Below are 19208 nucleotides of genomic sequence, written 5' to 3'. Positions count from 1 at the left end.
CGCCACACCACCCCCCTCCAGTCCTCCATGGTCCTCCTCTTGCAAGTGGACTGTGTCCCCAGGGGCAGGAAAGGACATGTTTTCCTTCATGGACTTGGAGACAGGCCTGCCCTTAGGGACACGGCTCCTAGACAGGCTCCCCCCACTGGGGAGGGGGTGTGCCACTGCTCATCGCCCCCCTATCCATCTGCCTCCAGCCTGTGCTTGCTGCCCTCAGAGCCTGGTGGCCCCAGGACAGGGAGGAGATGGCGACCAGGGTGGCCCAGCCTCTGTTGGACTTCCAGCTGGCCAGCCCTTTCCACTTGCCCTTCCTGCGCTCAGAGCCCGAGCCCCCAGAGACCTGGGAGGAGGACGAAGAAGAGGAGGAGGAGGAGGAGGAGGAAGAGGAAGTGGCCGCGCTGGAAAGCGAGGAGCCTGGGGGCTGCAGCCCGTGCCCCCGCAGCGCAGGCGCAACCCCAGGGCCCGCCCCTGAGGGTACGAGCAGCCCCGAGACCGCGCGGCGTCTGCTGCGCTTCTCAGAGCTCATCAGCGGCGACATACAGCGATACTTTGGGCGCCAGGAGCAGCGGCCAGAACCCGAACCCCGAGAGCTGTGCGGGCAAGGTCGCCCAGCCGCCAGGTCTGCCCGGGAGCGCTACTATGCCGACCTGGTGCGCGAGGCCCGCGGCACGACTCCCGAGGGGGCGAGCCCCGAGCCCGCCGAGCGTCCGGCGCTGGGCCCGCTGGCCGAGCTGTTCGAGTACGGGCTGGGCCGCTGCGCAGGGCCTGGCACAGGCCGCGGCCTGAAGCTGCGGCGCAAGTACGGCCACATCACGCCCATGACCCAAAGGCAGCTGCCCGCGTCCTTTTGGAAGGAGCCGGCGCCCAACGCCCTGGGCCTGCTGCACCCCGGCACCCCGGACTTCAGTGACCTGCTGGCCAACTGGACGGCCGAGGCTGGCCCCGAGCTGCCGGGCCCAGGCCAAGTCCTGGACGAGGTGTCGCTGGCCGAGACCTAGCCAGAAGGCTGGGGACACAAGACTGCCTATGCCTCCCCCACCCGGGACGGCCCCTGGGACCCCTGGAGGAGAGGCTGGGCTCCTCGCTGGCGGCCACCTCCGCCTCCAGGCTGGCCCCCAGGGAGCAAGCACATAGGACTGGGTAGGAGCCCGCAGGAGGCTGGAGCCTCAGGGGGCTGAGCTGCTCCTGTCATTGCCCAACCACGCCGGGGCTATGGGGGTTCGAGGCCCCTCCGGGGACACAGCTAGGTTGTTCTGTCCGGGACAGGAAAAAGGGCCACTGGGCTCTGAACTACAAGCAAACACCGCGGTCCTGCCCAACAAAGCCCACCTTCTCGGCACGGAAAGGGCCGCACAGGCCCCGCCCATGACCCCCGAAACCCCGCCCCATACTCCGCCCCCGCCTGAAACCCCTCCTTCGTCAGCGCCCGTTGAGAGCAGCCTGGCTCGTGGAGGCCATCTGGCTAGAGCTCTGCCAGGACCCAGGTGAGGGCCATCAGGGGACTGGCTCCCTCCTAACCAGACCTCACGGGCACTCAGAGTCCCTGCGGGGCGGGGGTTGCTGGGAGACCGTGGTCACCATCCCCAACTGGCTTCCCTCCCGCCCCCCACGCGCTCGGCCAGGGCCCATGCAGAGGTGGCTCAGAGTCAGAGGGGTCCGACTGGGGTCTGCCTTGCTAGCGGGTTTATTGCTGGGCGAGGGGCAGCGACGAGGGGTCCGTGCCTGGCTCCGCGCCGTGGGCCGTCTCGGGGACAACGCTCGCTCTCCGCTGGGGCACCAGCCTCAGGAGGACGGCTTTCCACCGCAGCCACCTGCCAGACAGCGGCTCGGGGACGGTCCCTGGAGCCCCGCCCGCCCTGCCCAGGCCAGGTCAGGCCAGCCCCACTGCCCACCTGGCGGCCTGGTAGACGCCCCAGTGGTTCACGGAGCCCTCCGCGCAGGGCGCCGCATCCTTGACGAAGAATCGCTGGCGCACCAGGGACATGAGGACCCGGCGGCTGCCCAGAGTGAGCGCCCACGGGCCCTCCTCGCTCCACAGCCGCATCACGCTCTCGCGCAGCGTGGCGATCTCCTCCACGCGCTGGAGAGACACGGGCGTCACTGGGGCTGGGGACCGCGAGGGACGGTGAGGCGAGAGGCCGGCCCAAGGGATGCGGAGTCAGACTGCAAATCAGGGTCTTGGCTTCCTGGTCCAAACGGCTAGCCGCTGCAGACTAAGACCCTGAGACATTGCAGCCCGCAGGTGGGCGGGGTGGGTGGGCGGCTCACCATCTTGGTCTCCGTATTAAACTTGAGCTTCTGGATGATCTTGTTGTCCTGCATGCTGCTTTCCAGCTTCATGATCTGACTCTGAAACTGGACACGGCGCCGCTGTCGTGGGGGTGGGGGTGGGGCGCTTCCCAACCACCCCACTGAGGCCAGGCCCACCCCTCCTCATTCTCCACGATAAGATAGGAACAGGGGGACCTGGTTCTGATAGCTAGGACTAGGAGGTGGGCGGTGCAGGGGGAGTGGGTGGCAGGCCGGGTGGGAGTCTCCTGTCTTCCCAATCTGGAGGCTGAGATTCCTAGGGTCACCCATCTGGACAGCTGACGGGGCCAGGCAACGCCCTCTGGGCTGGTTGTCCTGGTCTTGAAACTCAGCCCCTAGGGACCCTGCTCTCATGCGGTGGAGTGGGGTGGGGTAGGTGAAAGTATCACAAGGCCCCTCCTTATAGTCAAATACCCCAGACTCCACTGCCCTCCCCACCCGCAGGGGCCCGGGCCTACGGTGGCCAGCTTGCCCTGGATCTCAGCAATCTTCCGGACAGGCTGGCCCTCCTTGAGCAGCTGCACAGAAGAAAGCAGGGCCGCCAGCTCCTGCCGCACAGCCTCCACCTGGACCTCCCTGTGGACATGGAGGGCTGGCCGCCCAGCTCTGGAGAGTCAGTGGGGCAGGGGGTGGGTGATGGACAGGGCCCACTGATGGCCAGATTGTGGAGTCAGAGAGGTTGGGGCAGAGCTCTCTCCTATGAGGACCTGGGGGTCCCAGTTCCCTGGGACCAGGAAGGGACAAACCTAGCAGGGTCAACCCAGCCTCCTGATAGACCAGAGCCCTGTGGGTGAGCTGCTGGTTCTGAGTCGCCCAGGAGCAGCACAGCGTGTGGCAGGACAAGGAGGAAGGAAGGGTGTCCCCTGCTGCTCACCCTCACCTGGCTTTGCCCTCCGTGGCGATCTTCAGGTCTGACTCGCTCTTGTGCAGGGAGCATTTATCCGAGACCCCTTCTATCTGAGCACAGGCAGGCTGGTGATGCCTCCTCCCCTCTGCACCCATGCTCCCCCAAGCCCCCAGCATGAAACAGCTGGGGAGGGGAGAGAGGGGGAGGGGGAAGGGAAGAGGGAATAGAGAGGGAGGGGAGCAGAGTTGGAGAGAAGAAGGCAGAGGGCTGAGAAAGGGAGGGGAAGAAGGGAGGGAGGGGAGAAAGGAGGGAGACATGGGGGAGGGGGAGGCAAGAAAGAGGGGGAGAGTAAGGGAGTGGGAGACATGGGAAAGGGAGGAGGGGGGAAGGGTGAGTCATCTTGGCACAGGCCAGCAGGGAACAGGGGCAGGGTGGGTGGGGATGTGCCCGTCCCCCACATCCCCACCCACCTGCCGGGGGAGGCTGTCCACCTTCTCTTGCACCTCCCTCAGGTGCACCTCTGTCTCCTGCTGCCACCGGGCCAGGTCCTCCAGGGGCTTCCTCCCAGGACCCTCCCACTCACTCTTCACCTGGGACAAGCAAAGTCCCATGAGGGCCCAAGTCCCAGAGGGAGGACAGCTGGGCAGGTGGTGGACCCCTCCAGTGGAGGCCCTGGGAGTCCTGGGGGAAGTGTCTGTTAAGCGTGGGCGAGAGAAGACAGCAGGCGAGACCCCCCCCCGGGAACATCAGGGCTGCTCTGACCACACACACCCCCAGTGAGGCCACAGGGCAGGCCCAAGAAAAAAATCAAAGGGTCTCCCCCAAAGTACATACAACAGTTAAAAGTAAATGTAACCTAAGTGCCCACCCCCCCCCACACACACACATGGGTGAATGGACTAGCAAGATGTGGCCCTCCATACACAAAGGCACATGACTGCTACCACCAGGCTGAGAGCAACACAGGCACAGCAGGCAAGCACTGGACGGGTCTGCTTATGAGACATCTGAAACCAAACACAATGCGACCCGACAGCCCAGGGTAGACCTGCCTCTGGGAGTTTCCAAGCCTGGACCTCTTGATGGGGAACAGAAAGCCCTGCATCCCTCCCCCAGAGCCGAGAATTGGCTGGTGGTTTCCAACTGCTGACCCAGCAGCTAGCCCACCTCGTACCCACTACGTCACCAGGGCGCCTGCGCGTGACATTGCGAGAGCAGGCAAGCCACATAGAAGCAGTGAGTAGGTTAGTGGCTGTCTAGGGGTGCGGTGGGGGTCTCGGGGAGGTGAACAACCTCTCAAGGGTTGGGGCTTCCTTCAAAGGGGCCGGCTACACTCTGAAGCAGAGTGTACAGAGGGGGGCTGTGCTAGAAAGCACTGCACCCTCCGCTGCAGACACACAGGCATGTGGTGCATAGACTGTCTCGGTACGCTGGTCAGATGCCAAGAACTACAGGTCATCAGGCTCGCTGGAAGCCCAATCAACTGGGGTCTCCAGGAGATGGCTGGGCCAGGTCAGGTCATCCTGAGCGTCCCTCCCCTATCTTTCTGGAGGGGCTCCTCCCCTCACTGTCTGTCCTGGGCTCACCTCAGACAGCCGGAGGCTCAGTGTCTGCTCCTGCAGGTCCAGCCTCCAGCTCAGGGCTGACAAGTGAGCGCCCAGGTCCTTCACCTGCCGGGTCAGCTCCTCCACGGACACCTCCAGGGTCTGGCTCTTCTCCCTGAGCTGACGGCAAGGATGTCCCGTGGAGGGCGTGTGCACGTCTGGGTACAGGGAGGCGACTCGACCCCATGTGCTGTCCACCCCACGCTCCTGCCCACTCACCAGCTCCAGCATGCTGTGAGTCTCCTGTTGTGCCAGCTCTCCGGCCAGTCGCACGGCCTCCAGGTCCTCCTGCAGGTAGGTGGTCAGCTCTCCGGACTGGTTGTTCTCCAAGTGCTCTTTGACCTCCCTGGAGCTAGGGTCACGGAGTGACCACCCTCAGTGTCAAGGGGAGGAGCAGTGTGCGTCCTTGGCTCCTGGGCTTCTAGGAGAGCCCGGAGGCTCTGTTTAGGGAATCCAGGGGCCTGACCCTTTGGGGCTGGCCCATTCCCAACCCCCCTCCTGGTTCCCTGCGCACACCCACCGAGCCTGCAGGACCTGGTTCAGGGAGACCTGGTTCTGTCGGACGAACTTGGTCAGCTGGATCACGACCCTGTCCAGGCCCCGACACTTCTCTATAAGGTGGGACTCTTCCTGCTGCTGGGCAAAGAAGCCTTGAGACCCCTTGTCCCAGCCCCGACTGCACCCGCCCAGCTCCCCCCCCCTCCTCCCCGAGCTTGCGTCCAGCCCGCGGACCTCACGCTGCCCTCGCTGGGCCAGCATGTGCTCGGCGTTCTGCTCCTGCAGTTTCTGCCAGCGGTTCTCCAGCTCCTCCCACAGGCCGGTCTCCAACTGCAGCCGGGCGCCCTCCGCCGCCTTCATCTTCTGCGCCCGAGCAAGCCCATCGGCTTGAGGGGCCGCCCTGGCCCTGCCCACACAACCACGCCCCTGGCCACGCCCCGATCCTCCCTGCAGTCCCTCCCTCCAGCGCAACTAAGGGAACCATTTCTCACCCACCCTGGCCCATGCCCCAACCCAACTGCTGGCTGCTCCCACATCCCTCTTCATTGACCTCTGGCCCGACCGACCTGCAGGCCCCTCAGCCAAGAGGCCTTCCACCTCCCACCTGTCGTTCCCCTGCTCCCCCTCACCTCTACCTGCCCAGCCAGCAGCGCACCTTCTCCAGGGCCAGGAAGCTCTTCTGGAGGAAGCCACATAGCTTAGCCTCCCTCTTTAGGAAGCGCAAGCTCATCTCCTCACCCAGCTTGGTCACCTGTGCCTGTGGGGCCACCTGGGTCACCAAGCGCCCTACTGTGCGCCCTGCCCACCCTGTTCCCATGTCACCCACAGAGCTTGTGAAAAGGACTATGCTGACTAAGACACCTGTCTAGGAAGTCACTGAACCCACCTGAATGGGGCCTCAGCGGAGTATGAGCATGAGAGGACTCATGTGAGCACACACACACACACACACACACACACACACACACACTCCTGGAGGACTCCTCCATTGCCCAGGATAGCCCCTTCCTAACTGCTGGCCACAAAACCCAAGGCCCTCCTGGGGAAGTGCACATCACCCGTCCACTCCAGATCTTAAGGGGACCCCAGCCCCCCCCCCACTGAACCTCCACCATGGCAGGTTGTAGGGCACTGGAGAGAGAGGGGGACACCATGCACAGCCTTCCCACCACAGTGCTCTGGGTGAAAGTGTGCCCGGGCCCTGCCTGACTGCCCGAGCACATGTGCCCCATGGTCTTCACAAGGAGCCTACAGGATCATGACGTAGGGAGTAGGCTGTAGGACCTGTGTTCTGATCCTCCACTCTGCAGCCACAGGGTGACAACAGCTGTAGCCAACATGGAAGAGTATTGACAGTATGTGGCTGTATGTTCTTTAAACTGTACTTCCAACACTGATTGATGTGCGTGTAGATTGGTTGGATCCACCATCTATGTTCCTGGAAGCAGGAGTCAAGAGATCAAGCGATGCCTTGTGTTGAGCCAATCTGCTGCACAGAACCTCTTCAAGGTGTTGAAATGCAAGATGTGACTTGGAGGGCTGAGGTGCACCTGACCCCAGTCATGGGCTTTTCAATCACCTCCTATGCAAGTAGGACGTTGAATGAGGAAGACAAAAAGGTGTTTGAACTGTGCTGGAGAAGAATATTCGAAGTACTGTGGACTGCTAAAAGCACAAACAAATCTGCCTTGGAAGAAGTACAGCCAGAACTCAGACATCTGCGGGCAACTGACACTGAGGGAAATATGAGTAGGACTCTATTCCCTAACTTATAGCAGAGGGGATCTGGGAAGCTCGTGTTCCATGGTGGGAAAGCCTCCACTTTAGTAAGTTAGAGATAAAGTCCAAGTACATGATCCTGCTTTAAATATCATTCCCCCCAAAAATTAAAAAAAAATATCATTCCCACAGATTTTCCCCTAACAGCTATGCTGCCTTAAAGTGAGCACATGGTTGATCCTATCTCCCTATAGAAGCAGACATTCTTCGGTTAGCTCCTCCCACCCGTGGGTTCCCAGCACCCCTCATACCTTCCCCCAATGCAGGTATTAGGTTTCCTCACCTGCGAGCTCAGGGACCTTACTGTAGTTACCACCCACCTTGTGACCTATGTAACTGCTGAATATGCATGTTCTATGGCTACCTATAAATATCCCAAGATAGTGAAGACGCTTTCCCACTCTCTTCTCCCACCTCCACGTGGGCCACCAACAGGGTGAACATGCCACCATGAAATGTCTGACTCCTTTATTTAATTCTCGCTCCTATCTTCTGTGACTTTACCATAACCTTTATATATTATCACCGTACAGTTGCACCCACGGACCCTCAGTTGTTAGAGGCTGGCTTCCCCTGACAGACATGTTATTAGGAGAGATCACTCTTGAAGAAGGACATCAGGCTGGGTGGAAGGGTCAGTGAGAAAAAGGAAGGCCCTCAACAAGATGGATGGACACTGCGGCTGCAACAAGGGGCTCAAGCAGAGGGCCAACGGTGAGGATGGAGCAGGAGACCAGTGCTTCGTTTTGTTGTACACAGGGTCACTATCTCAGAACCTGACGCGACAACAAGGAATCCACTCAGTGGCAGTGCATTGGCCTCAGGCTTGTGATCACTGCTGCTGTTAGTAGCTCCTAGATTGGAGACCTTTGAGCTAACTTGACTGTATGAGGCTGGCCAGATCGTGACCTTGGGTAGATGAAGACAGACAGGACATTTGCACTTCCCAGAACATGCAGTCAAGGATGTTCATGTAACCTAGGCATTCCAGGACGCCAAGGCTTGTCTCAGTATACATCAGTCTCGCCAAACCCCCAAACCAAAAAGCAAATTCCCTGCCATCGTGTCAGTGCTGACTCAACTCCTGTGGGTGTCCGAGACTGTAACTGTTTACAGGAGTAGGAAGCCCAGTCTTTCTCTCGTGGAGTTGCTGGTTTTGAACTGCTGACCATGCAGATCGCAGCCCAACACATTAACAACTACTCCACCCAGGCTCCAGGCATAAAAATAAAAAGGGGGTGGGGTGGGAGGAGGAGCATTAGAACTGATTGTGATTGGACAACTCATTTTAAAGGCAATTTAACCACGGGATGCGGGGAGGATATTGTAAAAATTGATGTGGCAATGATTGTACAATTCTCCTTGCTATGATTGAGCAACTGAGCTATCGAATTGTACGATATGAATTGTAAACTATATGCCAGTAAAACTGTTTTAAAAAAAGACCAAAGACAGAACACACAAAAGAGGGGGGGAATCTTATTTTTAAATATTTGTGAAATTTCTCCACAAATGCACTCAGGACTTTGTAAATGTCAGTCACTGAGAACTCTGCTTGTTAGCTACTGAATTCTGTGAGCCACACCCCTGCTCACCCTTCTGCTTGTCCCAACACTTAGCTTCCCATTTCCGACTGCTTCCATTCCCATTCAGACTCTTTGCTTTTGACTTAGCAGAGCATACTGCATTTGGGTTGTCGAAGGTGAGGGGCTTGCTGTGGCCCGGGGAATCCAAGATCCAGCTGCCTGCACCTCCTGGGAGCAGCTGTGAGGCCTGCGACTTCTCACAGCTGTGCCCCGTTTGCCCGGCAGCTCTTTGAGTTTTGTTGAGGTCTTGTCTTGTCCGTGCAAGATTCCTTTGAACCCCAGTTCATTCCTGAAAAACCTGAGTCTATCACCTATCATTTCCGTGGGCACACAGCAAAGAATTAAAAGCCTATGGGCACTTGTCAGGAGTCCTGGTGGTGTAAAGGTCAGCAGTTCAAAACCACCAGCCACTCCAAAGAGAAAACGTGAGGCTTTCTGTTCCCGTGAAGATTTTCAGTCCAGGACACCCACAGGGACAGTTCCACTCTGTCCTCTAGGGTCCCTCTGAGTTGGAATCCACCTGCTGGCAGTTGAGAGGTGTCCGAGGACAACATCCCAAAGGCTCTCAGGACAGGATATGCAAGAACAGGGGGCAGGTCAAAGCGCCAGGCTGCCTGCTGGTCACTGACAAACCCCAGTGGCCCATGCACACATGGATTAGAACAGAACACTGCCCAAACCCCACAGGAGAACCTATCAAATGTTTTCCATTTGACTTTCATGTCGCATCCAGAAGTGGCTTTACGTATCTCCTGGAATTCTAGCCTGGTGTTTGCACATGTTTGTTTCTGGGCCAGTGTAGCGATGCCTGCAGATGATTTAAATTTGCTTTTCTGCTGCGTAAACTTGGTGTGTGTGTGTGGGGGGGGGTAAGACTCTAAGATGAAACAGATGGAAAGGGATGCCTAGAATGATCAGTATCTAGAAGCTTCTAAAAGACATCAAGGTGGCCAATTTGCTTTCCTGTGGGATACTGTTTATAGACTGGCAAGCACAGGTCAGAAGTGTGCTCCAGCTGTTCCCACCTCCCCAGTGCTCTCTGCGCCCCGCGCCCCTGTGGGCCAGCTCCTCATTACCAGCTCAGACTCCAGTGACACACTCGGCCGCACTCCCTTCCCCTCCGAATCTCCTGCTCCAATCAAATGATTCCGTAATTAAAAAACAAACAACAACAACAAAAAAACCTTCTCCGGCCGTGCCTCAAAAGGCACTTAATACCTAACAGGCCCTACGAGGAAGGTCACATCACATTTTCTACTTGGTCTAAAGTGGATCATCCCACTAGAGCAGTGCTCCTCAGCCTTCCTCATGCCGCGACCCTTTCATACAGTTCCTCATGTGTGGTGACCCCCCAACCACAAAATCATTTTCGTTGCTACTTCTTCACTGTCATTTTGCTACTGTTATGAATCGGGCGACCCCTGTGAAGAAAGGGTCATTCGACCCCCAAAGGGGTCGAAACTCACAGATTGAGAACCGCTGCTCTAGAGGAAAGAAGTTTCCCAAGTTTATTAAAAGCTTAGAGTCCCCAGCCCTTAAAGCCTTAAGGAGGCTGCGGTGGACTCTGCAGGGATGGCTGAAACTGTTGACAGTGTGACGGGTGAAGGTATGTCCGTAAAACTGTGAAACTGCTTTGTAAGTCTAGGGAGAAATTGAGAGCATTAACAATCTTATGACGCTGGACTATCAGATTTCTATACCACCCTCCCCACCCCACCAAAACAGCAACCACCTCACTGCCATCGACTCGATCCCGCCTCACCCTAGTAAAAAGTTATATGAGTTAGTAAATGCTGAAGGCATGCCAGTTAATAAACCAGCTCTACCAGGGACTATATCCGTGGCACTGGTGGAGGTTCAGTTCTGGATGAAAGATGCCAACCGGAGACAACCATGAAGATCTAAGGATCACAGTCTTGGGCTCTGGCCCTGCGTGACGGAAAGAATACAGCTAAACTGCTCATACACACGATCCCCAGAGCCGCCCCCAAAGATCCATTGCATGACGGAAAGAATACAGCTAAACTGCTCATACACACGATCCCCAGAGCCGCCCCCAAAGATCCATTGCATGACGGAAAGAATACAGCTAAACTGCTCATACACACGATCCCCAGAGCCGCCCCCAAAGATCCATTGCGTGACGGAAAGAATACAGCTAAACTGCTCATACACACGATCCCCAGAGCCGCCCCCAAAGATCCATTGCATGACGGAAAGAATACAGCTAAACTGCTCATACACACGATCCCCAGAGCCGCCCCCAAAGATCCATTGCATGACGGAAAGAATACAGCTAAACTGCTCATACACACGATCCCCAGAGCCGCCCCCAAAGATCCATTGCATGACGGAAAGAATACAGCTAAACTGCTCATACACACGATCCCCAGAGCCGCCCCCAAAGATCCATTGCATGACGGAAAGAATACAGCTAAACTGCTCATACACACGATCCCCAGAGCCGCCCCCAAAGATCCATTGCATGACGGAAAGAATACAGCTAAACTGCTCATACACACGATCCCCAGAGCCGCCCCCAAAGATCCATTGCATGACGGAAAGAATACAGCTAAACTGCTCATACACACGATCCCCAGAGCCGCCCCCAAAGATCCATTGCATGACGGAAAGAATACAGCTAAACTGCTCATACACACGATCCCCAGAGCCGCCCCCAAAGATCCATTGCATGACGGAAAGAATACAGCTAAACTGCTCATACACACGATCCCCAGAGCCGCCCCCAAAGATCCATTGCATGACGGAAAGAATACAGCTAAACTGCTCATACACACGATCCCCAGAGCCGCCCCCAAAGATCCATTGCATGACGGAAAGAATACAGCTAAACTGCTCATACACACGATCCCCAGAGCCGCCCCCAAAGATCCATTGCATGACGGAAAGAATACAGCTAAACTGCTCATACACACGATCCCCAGAGCCGCCCCCAAAGATCCATTGCATGACGGAAAGAATACAGCTAAACTGCTCATACACACGATCCCCAGAGCCGCCCCCAAAGATCCATTGCATGACGGAAAGAATACAGCTAAACTGCTCATACACACGATCCCCAGAGCCGCCCCCAAAGATCCATTGGATAAAAATCTAAATCTATCAACAAGAAAAAGGTGAAAACGTCTACCATGTTGCAGACCAGGGGACCGCAGTGAAACTTGCATCCAATTCTATGTTATAAATGGATTATAGCCTGGACTATCGATTTGGCTAAACACAACAGGGTACAGTGGGAAACCATTCCCATTTATGAATCGATTCCTCTGCCTTTGACACGTGTTCAGCCAGGCTGCCAGCTTCTAACTGCAATCGTGTGTCTGCGCTTGGTCCTTTAGTCCCGTGTGTAAGCGGAAAATGAAGATGGCCCTCCCCGCGCCGGCTGCTCCCTACCTCCCTCCTAACCCCTTTGGCCACAGACAGCCACTTGTTTGGGCCAACGAGGAATCTTCGATTTAAAAAAAAAGACAACAATAAAAGAAAAAAATGTGTTCAGACCTTAAGACAAGAAAAAATTGCACAAAAAACAGAAGTAATGAATAGCATGGCCACTGCAGAAACTGCAAGGCCCATAGAAACCTCTCTCCCAACTGAAGTCAGCTACACTGGGTATTTGCAAGAAGTCTGGCCACTGGAAAGCGACTGCTATAAACAAACTACAGACTCCAAAGAGCTGAATGAAGCATCTAAAGGAGGAGTCCTTCAACCTGATTCAGAATGAAAGGGCTCTTCCTAGGGTGGGACTACATCCCAGGCAGAAACAATTCTTTATCCCCCCCCCCCAATAGTTTTACTGGCATCTAATTCACATGTCATCTGTATACATGTATTTATATGTGAACTATCAAGGTAGCAGATGGACATTGGGCCTCTACTCAAGTCCTCCCTCAATGCAAAAACACTTTGTGCTAATAACCTGGCATTCCGTGATGCTCACCTTCCCAACACAATTGCTGAGGATACAATGGGTGCCTAAGTAAATGTGGTGAAGAAAGCGGATGGTGCCCGGCTATCAAAAGATATAGTGTCCGGGGTCTTAAAGGCTTAAAGACAAACAAGTGGGCATTTAGCTGAGAAGCAACAAAGTCCACATGGAAGAAGCACACCAGCCTGTGTGATCATGAGGTGTCGATGGAATCAGGTATCGGGCAGCAAAGACCCAGAACAAAAAAATCATATCAATGTGAAGGTGGGGAAGTGTGAAATGGAGACCCAAAGCCCATCTTTAGACAACTGGACATCCCCTTACAGATGGGTCACAAGGAAGAGACAAGTCAGTCAGGGTGCAGTATAGCATTGTTGAAACATACAACTCTCCTCTAGCTCTTTAATGCTTCCTCCCCCTCCATCATGATCCCAATTCTACCTTTCAAATCTGGCTAGACCAGAGCATGTACATGGTTACAGATAAGAGCTGGAAACACAGGTAATCCAGGAGAGATAAACCCCTCAGGACCAATAATGAGAGTAGCGATACCAGGAGGGGAAAGGGAAGGTGGGGGAGAAAGGGGGAACCGATCACAATGATCTACCTATAACCCCCTCCCAGAGGGACGGACAACAGAAAGGTGGTGAAGGGAGACTTTGGTCAGTGTTTAAGACATGAAAAAAAAGACATGTATTATCAAGTGTTCCTGAGGGATGAATGGGTAGAGGGAGGGAAGGAGGGAGAGAGGAGAAAAATTGAGGAGCTGATACCAAGGGCTCAAGTAGAAAGAAATTGTTTTGGAAATGATGATGGCGACACATGTGCTTGACACCATGGATGTTTGTACTGTGATAAGAGCTGCATGAGCCCCAATAAAGTGATTCTTTTTAAGTGTTGACAAAATTTACACATCATTCAATTCAATAGTTCAGTCACATCAAGAAATGTACCACCATCACCATCAGTTTTAGAATATTTTCTTGACTCTTGTGCTCATCATGCTTAGCTCCCCATTTCCCTGCAGCCTCTCCTGCTACACCCTCAAGGAGCCATTACTCCAGCCACTGTCTCTAGAGATTTACCGCTCCTGGATTTCACACACAGAAAACATTAACAAACAAACAAAAACCCTAACAAGAAAAACAAAGTCAAATAGATTAAAAAACACAAATAAAAAGAAAGCAGGAAAGAATTAAACTAGAGCAACTTTAAACGAGTCATGGAAGGTCCAGTATGAGGGTGTTAACTTTTCGCCTAACTACATCTGCAATGATCCTGCATGCCAGCCACATCCCTGGTTCCACGGTCAGAGGGTATTCACAGGGGCCCAATCCACATGTATTTCACCTTCACTTCCTAAAATACTGAAACAGCTTTAAATGAGTCCAAAGGGAAATTAAAGGAAAATATACTCCATCTTGACCTAACTCTGTGTGGCAGAATCGGCTTCACAAACGTTCTCTGTCTGTTCCCAGGGAGATTCGCATCATCAACTGTGACTGGAGGGGATCCACCAAATCCACGTGTGGCTGCAGCAAAGGGATTAGGGTCCACTGTCATCCATGGCCTTTTGCAAATCTGGTGTTCACAATTTAAGCTCTAATGCCATTTCCTTCTTTCTGTTTGGATTACATTAATTAGAATCCTTGGATCACACAGGCTGGTGTGTTTCTTCCATGTATCAAAGAACAAAAGTCATATCAGTGGGTGCCCACCTTCCAGATATGATCACTAAAGACAAATGCGTCCTTAAGCAAATGTGGTGAAGAAAGCTGATGGAGCCCAGCTATCAAAAGATAAAGCATTTGGGGTCTTAAAGGCTTGAGATAAACAAGTGACCATCTAGCTTGGAAGCAACAAAGCCCACATGGAAGAAGCACACGAGCCTGTGTGATCACAAGGTGCCAAACGGATCAGGTATCAGAGATCAAAGAACAAAAAACCATATCATTGTAAATGAGGGGGAGTGTAGAGTGGAGACCCAAAGCCCAGCTGTAGGTAACTGGACACCCCCTCACAGAAGAGATTAGGGGAGGAAACAGAGGCCCCAGGCAGGGTGCAGGGTAGCAACAATGAAACATACAATTTTCCTCTAGTTCTTAAATGTTTCCTTGTCCGACTATCATGATTCCACTTCTGCCTTACAAATCCGGCTAGACCGGAGGATGTGCATTGGTACAGATAGGAACTGGAAACACAGGGAATCCAAGACAGATGATCCCCTTAAGACCAGTGGTGAGAGTGGTGATACCTGGAGGGTAAAGGGAAGGTGGGGGAGAAAGGGGGAACCAATTACAAGGATCTACATATAACCTCCTCCCTGGGGGACGGACAACAGAAAAGTGGGCAAAAGGAGACGTTGGACAGTAAAACAAAAAGATATGACAAAATAATAATTTATAAATTATCAAGGGTTCATGAGAGAGGGGGAGCGGGGAGGGAGGGGAAAAATGAAAAGCTGATAACAAGGGCTCAAGTAGAAAGCAAATGTTTTGAGAATGATGATGATAACAAATGTATAAATGTGCTTGACACAATGGATGTATGGATTGTGATAAGAATTGTACGAGCTCCCAATAAAATGATTTAAAAAAAACAAACAAACCCAGACACTATTCTTTCTGATAGCCAGGCACCACCTAGTTTCTTCACCACACATTGCTAGAGCATAAATATCTTCAGTGATCCCTTTACAAGGGTGTCGTCAAGCAGGGTTATATCATAAAAACTAATTATGGATTGTGATAAGAGTTGTATGAGCCCCTAATAAAATGTTAATTAATTAATTAAAAAAATCACATAAAAAAAAACTAATTGTTCTTCTATTGGACCTAGGATTAAGCGCAAGCCCCAAATCCATTTAGGCATGTATGTTTATATATGTCTCTGGTTCACTTAGAGATGTCACTGTTATTCTATTAGGTAGAGAACATTATCAATTATCCCCCCCGGGGAGTCACGTCCACTGCCATCAAGTCAATGCTGACTTGCAGCGACCCTACAGGGCAGGGTAGAACTGCCCCTGAGTCTCCGGGTCTGCACATCTTCACAGGAGTAGGGAGCCTCATCTTCCCCTGTGGTGCTGGATGGTGGTTTTGAACTGCTCACCTTGTGATTAGCAGCCCAATTCAAAACCACTGTGCATTGGTAGTTTCGTTAGTTTAGCCAATGGTATAGAATTTCAAACACTGCGAAGGGAAGGAAATCACGCACCTATACGCCAGCCGTGAATTGGAACACATGAATTGCTGACTTGTACAGTTGACTCGTGAGTGACTGAACACTATCTAAACATACCATAGGGGTTAGTGATATGGAAAATCTTCCAATAATAGTCATTCACAGCCTACCAGATTCATAAATGTCATAATGAAGCAAGGAGGGCATTAAGTTCATAGGCATATGGTAGTTCTGGGCCTCCGTTCACTGGGCACCTAAGGCAAGAGACTGGAACCAGAGTTCAATGTCTGCCAGTTCTATGCCCTTGGGCCAGTTTTCATTTGCTTCTCACACTGGGGAGTTTCAGCCTCATGTTCAATGACTACTGGTGAGCTCGAGGTAAAACCCAGTCGCTTAGTGGGGTTCCTACATCGGGTGAAGAACAATTCTTAATGTCAATGGAGGGATTTGCAAATTTCTAGTCACTATTGGAGTTATGTCGTCTGCTATAAACTCCACTCTCCTATGATAGCATCTGGCCCAGAGCAGAGAAACTTCTAAGACCGTGGGAGGCAAAGAAAAGTAAGTCTTGACTCATCCACAGCCTGTTCCAACGCCTTTTAGCCCCGCTGAAGACTTAAGCCACTTCTTACTAAGTCCTGATACTTCCATGAATTTGTTACGTAAGCGCAAGTGTTTATCCAATGGAATTGGACAGGCTGAGATGTTAACCAAATGAAACCGCTATTTACAATGGACAGAGAGGGGAGGACTTTCCATCAGAATTAGTTCAAAAGTAATGAGCTGCTTGCTGTTCGTGAGCACTAATGAAGCAAAAAGACAACTGAGCACCCTTTAAACTCCTTCGCTCTGACCTCCTCTCATGAATTCCTGAAGCATGACGGACCACCATTCGGCTGATGTGCGGTGGGTCTTATCAACAGAACCCATTGCAATCCAAATAGACAAATTGTCACGAATCAAGGTGGGTCCCTCCCACCCTCCAAATGTGTGTCAATTCTCAGTGGTTTGGCAGCTGTGTTATGTTCGGAGCTAGTGATGCAGAGTGACTGGACAACAGGAGACGCCACCACGTCCTGCTCCGCCCTCCGCCTTGCGGCTATGTTTGACCCGAGTGTTGCAGCCACTGTGTCAGTCCAGCTTGTGGAGGACCTTCCTCTTTATCGCTGTCCCTCCACTTTACCAACCATGATGCCCTTTCCCAGGGCCGGGTCTCTCCTGACCACATGTCCGAAGTATGTGAGACAGTCTCACCGTCCTTGCCTCTAAAGAGCATGCTGGCTCCCCTTCTTTTCAGACAGATTTGTTTGTTTCCATGGGGCTTTCAATAGTCTTCTTCAGCACCGTCATTCAGACAAACCAATTCAATGTTCAACTTTCACATGCGTATACAACCATGAAAATGCCATGTCTCGGGTCAGCTGAACCTCAAATCAAGCTCCGTGCTTCTCAATACTATAAAGAGGTTTTACAATGCATTTTTCGATCTCTTGCCTTTTGCTTCCATGAGCATTGATTATGGACCCAAACAAGACAAAATCCTTGACTACTGCAATATTTTCCCCATTTATTACAATGTTCTTTTCTCCAGTTATCATGATGTTACCCAGTGGCCCGTTGTGAGGATTGTGGTCTTCTTGACATTGAGTTGTCATCCTCAGTGAAGGGTGCAGTCCTTGATCTCCATCATGCTCATGTCCTCCTCACGATCAGCATGCAAGGTTGTGTCGTGTGCATTCATGGGTTCTTTATAAGCCTTCCCCCAATCCTGCCGTCACATTCTTCTTCATATAAGCGGAGAGCTCCTCCATTTGCTCAGCACACAGATTGAACATACGGTGAGAGGATACCACTCTGACGCACGCCTTCCCTGATCTTAAGCCATGCAGTATTCCCTGGTTCTGTTTGCACGACTGCCTCTTGACCCATGTGCAGGTTTCACAGCAGCACAATTAGGTGTTGTGGAATCCCCATTCTTCTCAGGGCGATCCATAGTTTACTACGATTCATACACCTGAGTGCCTCATCCTAGTCAAGAAAACACAAACAAACATCTTTCTTGGGAGAGAGGTTTTCTACTAGGCGAAGAGTGTTGGTCTTGGTGGACACGGTTCTGTATGGTATCAGCTCCACACAGTGAGGTTTTGGGTTTTTCAGGAACATCCTTCTGGCATTCTTTCCATGTGACATCAGCTATGATGTCCTTTATTCCACGTCCCCTTTGGAATCTGACCTGAATTTCTGGCATCTGCCTTCGATGTACTGCTAACCTGTATTGGATGATCTTCAGCAGAAGTTCACTTGCATGTGATATCAATGATATTGCTCTACAATTTGCACATTCTGTTGGGTCACGTTTCTTTGGAATGGGTTCAAACATGGGTTTCTTCCAGTCAGTTGGCCAGGGAGCTGTTTCCCAAATTCCCTGGCATAGACGAGTGAGTGCTTCCAATGCTTCTTTTTCAGCTTGTTGAAGCATTTCAGTTTCCATTTCTGGAGGTTTGTTTTTGGCTAGTGTTTTCAGTGCAGCTTGAATGTCTTCCTTCAGCACCATTGATCCTCGGTCATGTGCTGCCTCTTGAAATGCCCGTTCCCTTTGGCACCATGACTGTGTATTTTCCCATCTTTGTTTGGCACTTCCTGCATCATTCAATATTCTGTCCGTAGAATCTTTTATCATTGCAAATCGAGGCTTGAATTCCCTCCCCAGTTCTTTCCGTTTGAGATATGCTGAGTATGTACCTCTTGTCTGGTTTTCTACCTGTAGGTCTTCGCACATTTCATTTGTAATCTTTTACTCCGCCTTCTCGAGCTGCCCTTTGAAATTTTCTTTTCAGCTCTGTGACTCCATCATTTGATCTTCTCTTTCTCAGGACCTTTTACTTTCTTCATGACAGGCGTTCTTGATGTCACCGCCGCTCGGCAGGGCTTCTGTCCCTTGTGTTCATGCAGCCAATCTCTTCTTCAGATGCTCTGAGCATTCACGTGGGAGGCTCAGCTCACAGTTTGGCTCTCGTGCACTTGTTTCAATTTCCTTCAGCTTAAACGGTGGCTTGTTCCACAGTCAACCCGGGACTGCCTTTAGGGAGGGAGCTTCTCCATCATCTCGTCCCACAGATGTCGTCCATTGGATTTCTCATCTGGAGAAGTCCACTTGTATGGTCTTCCTTTTTGTTTCAAAGTTTGCATTCCAGGAGCCAGTAATATCAAGGATTTTTTAAATTTAATAAATCTTTTTATTGGGGCTCATACAACTCTTATCACAATCCATACATCCATCAATTGAGTAAAGCACCCTTATACATTCGTTGCCCTCGTCATTCTCAAAATTTGCCTTCCACTTGGGTTCCTGGAATCAGCTCGTTTTCCTTCAAGGAATCTTGATTGTATGTTTAATCAGTTTCCTACTACAGCTGTTGCTAAAATCCCTCAATTCCTGCATCACTTGCTTTAGT

At 52.4% G+C, this 19208-nt stretch overlaps 2 protein-coding genes across 2 annotated transcripts in view; one reads left to right on the top strand and one right to left on the bottom strand.

Annotated features, from left to right (window-relative positions):
* Window positions 1-245: 245 nt before the first annotated feature.
* PERCC1 (proline and glutamate rich with coiled coil 1) lies at window positions 246-2299 on the top strand. The gene has a single exon (XM_075528272.1). The coding sequence runs from the start codon at window positions 246-248 to the stop codon at window positions 996-998; it is 753 nt and encodes a 250-aa protein (XP_075384387.1). The 3' UTR covers window positions 999-2299.
* The window catches only part of CCDC154 (coiled-coil domain containing 154), a 21027-nt gene continuing 3490 nt past the window's right edge, over window positions 1672-19208 (bottom strand). Inside the window, exons 7-17 of the mRNA XM_075528088.1 lie at window positions 5915-6016; window positions 5494-5622; window positions 5276-5394; window positions 4981-5113; window positions 4744-4881; window positions 3628-3747; window positions 3191-3267; window positions 2769-2886; window positions 2269-2355; window positions 1893-2080; window positions 1672-1811 (exon numbers count right to left, since the gene is read on the bottom strand). Of these exons, the coding sequence (XP_075384203.1) occupies window positions 1685-1811; window positions 1893-2080; window positions 2269-2355; window positions 2769-2886; window positions 3191-3267; window positions 3628-3747; window positions 4744-4881; window positions 4981-5113; window positions 5276-5394; window positions 5494-5622; window positions 5915-6016 (1338 nt within the window). The 3' untranslated portion in view covers window positions 1672-1684. The remainder of the gene's footprint in view (window positions 1812-1892; window positions 2081-2268; window positions 2356-2768; window positions 2887-3190; window positions 3268-3627; window positions 3748-4743; window positions 4882-4980; window positions 5114-5275; window positions 5395-5493; window positions 5623-5914; window positions 6017-19208) is intronic.

This window comes from Tenrec ecaudatus, chromosome 12 (assembly GCF_050624435.1).
Source record: "Tenrec ecaudatus isolate mTenEca1 chromosome 12, mTenEca1.hap1, whole genome shotgun sequence".
Classification (NCBI taxonomy): domain Eukaryota; kingdom Metazoa; phylum Chordata; class Mammalia; order Afrosoricida; family Tenrecidae; genus Tenrec; species Tenrec ecaudatus.
Note: the sequence above shows the minus strand (reverse complement) of the source record. Positions and strands in the feature narration are given on the sequence as shown.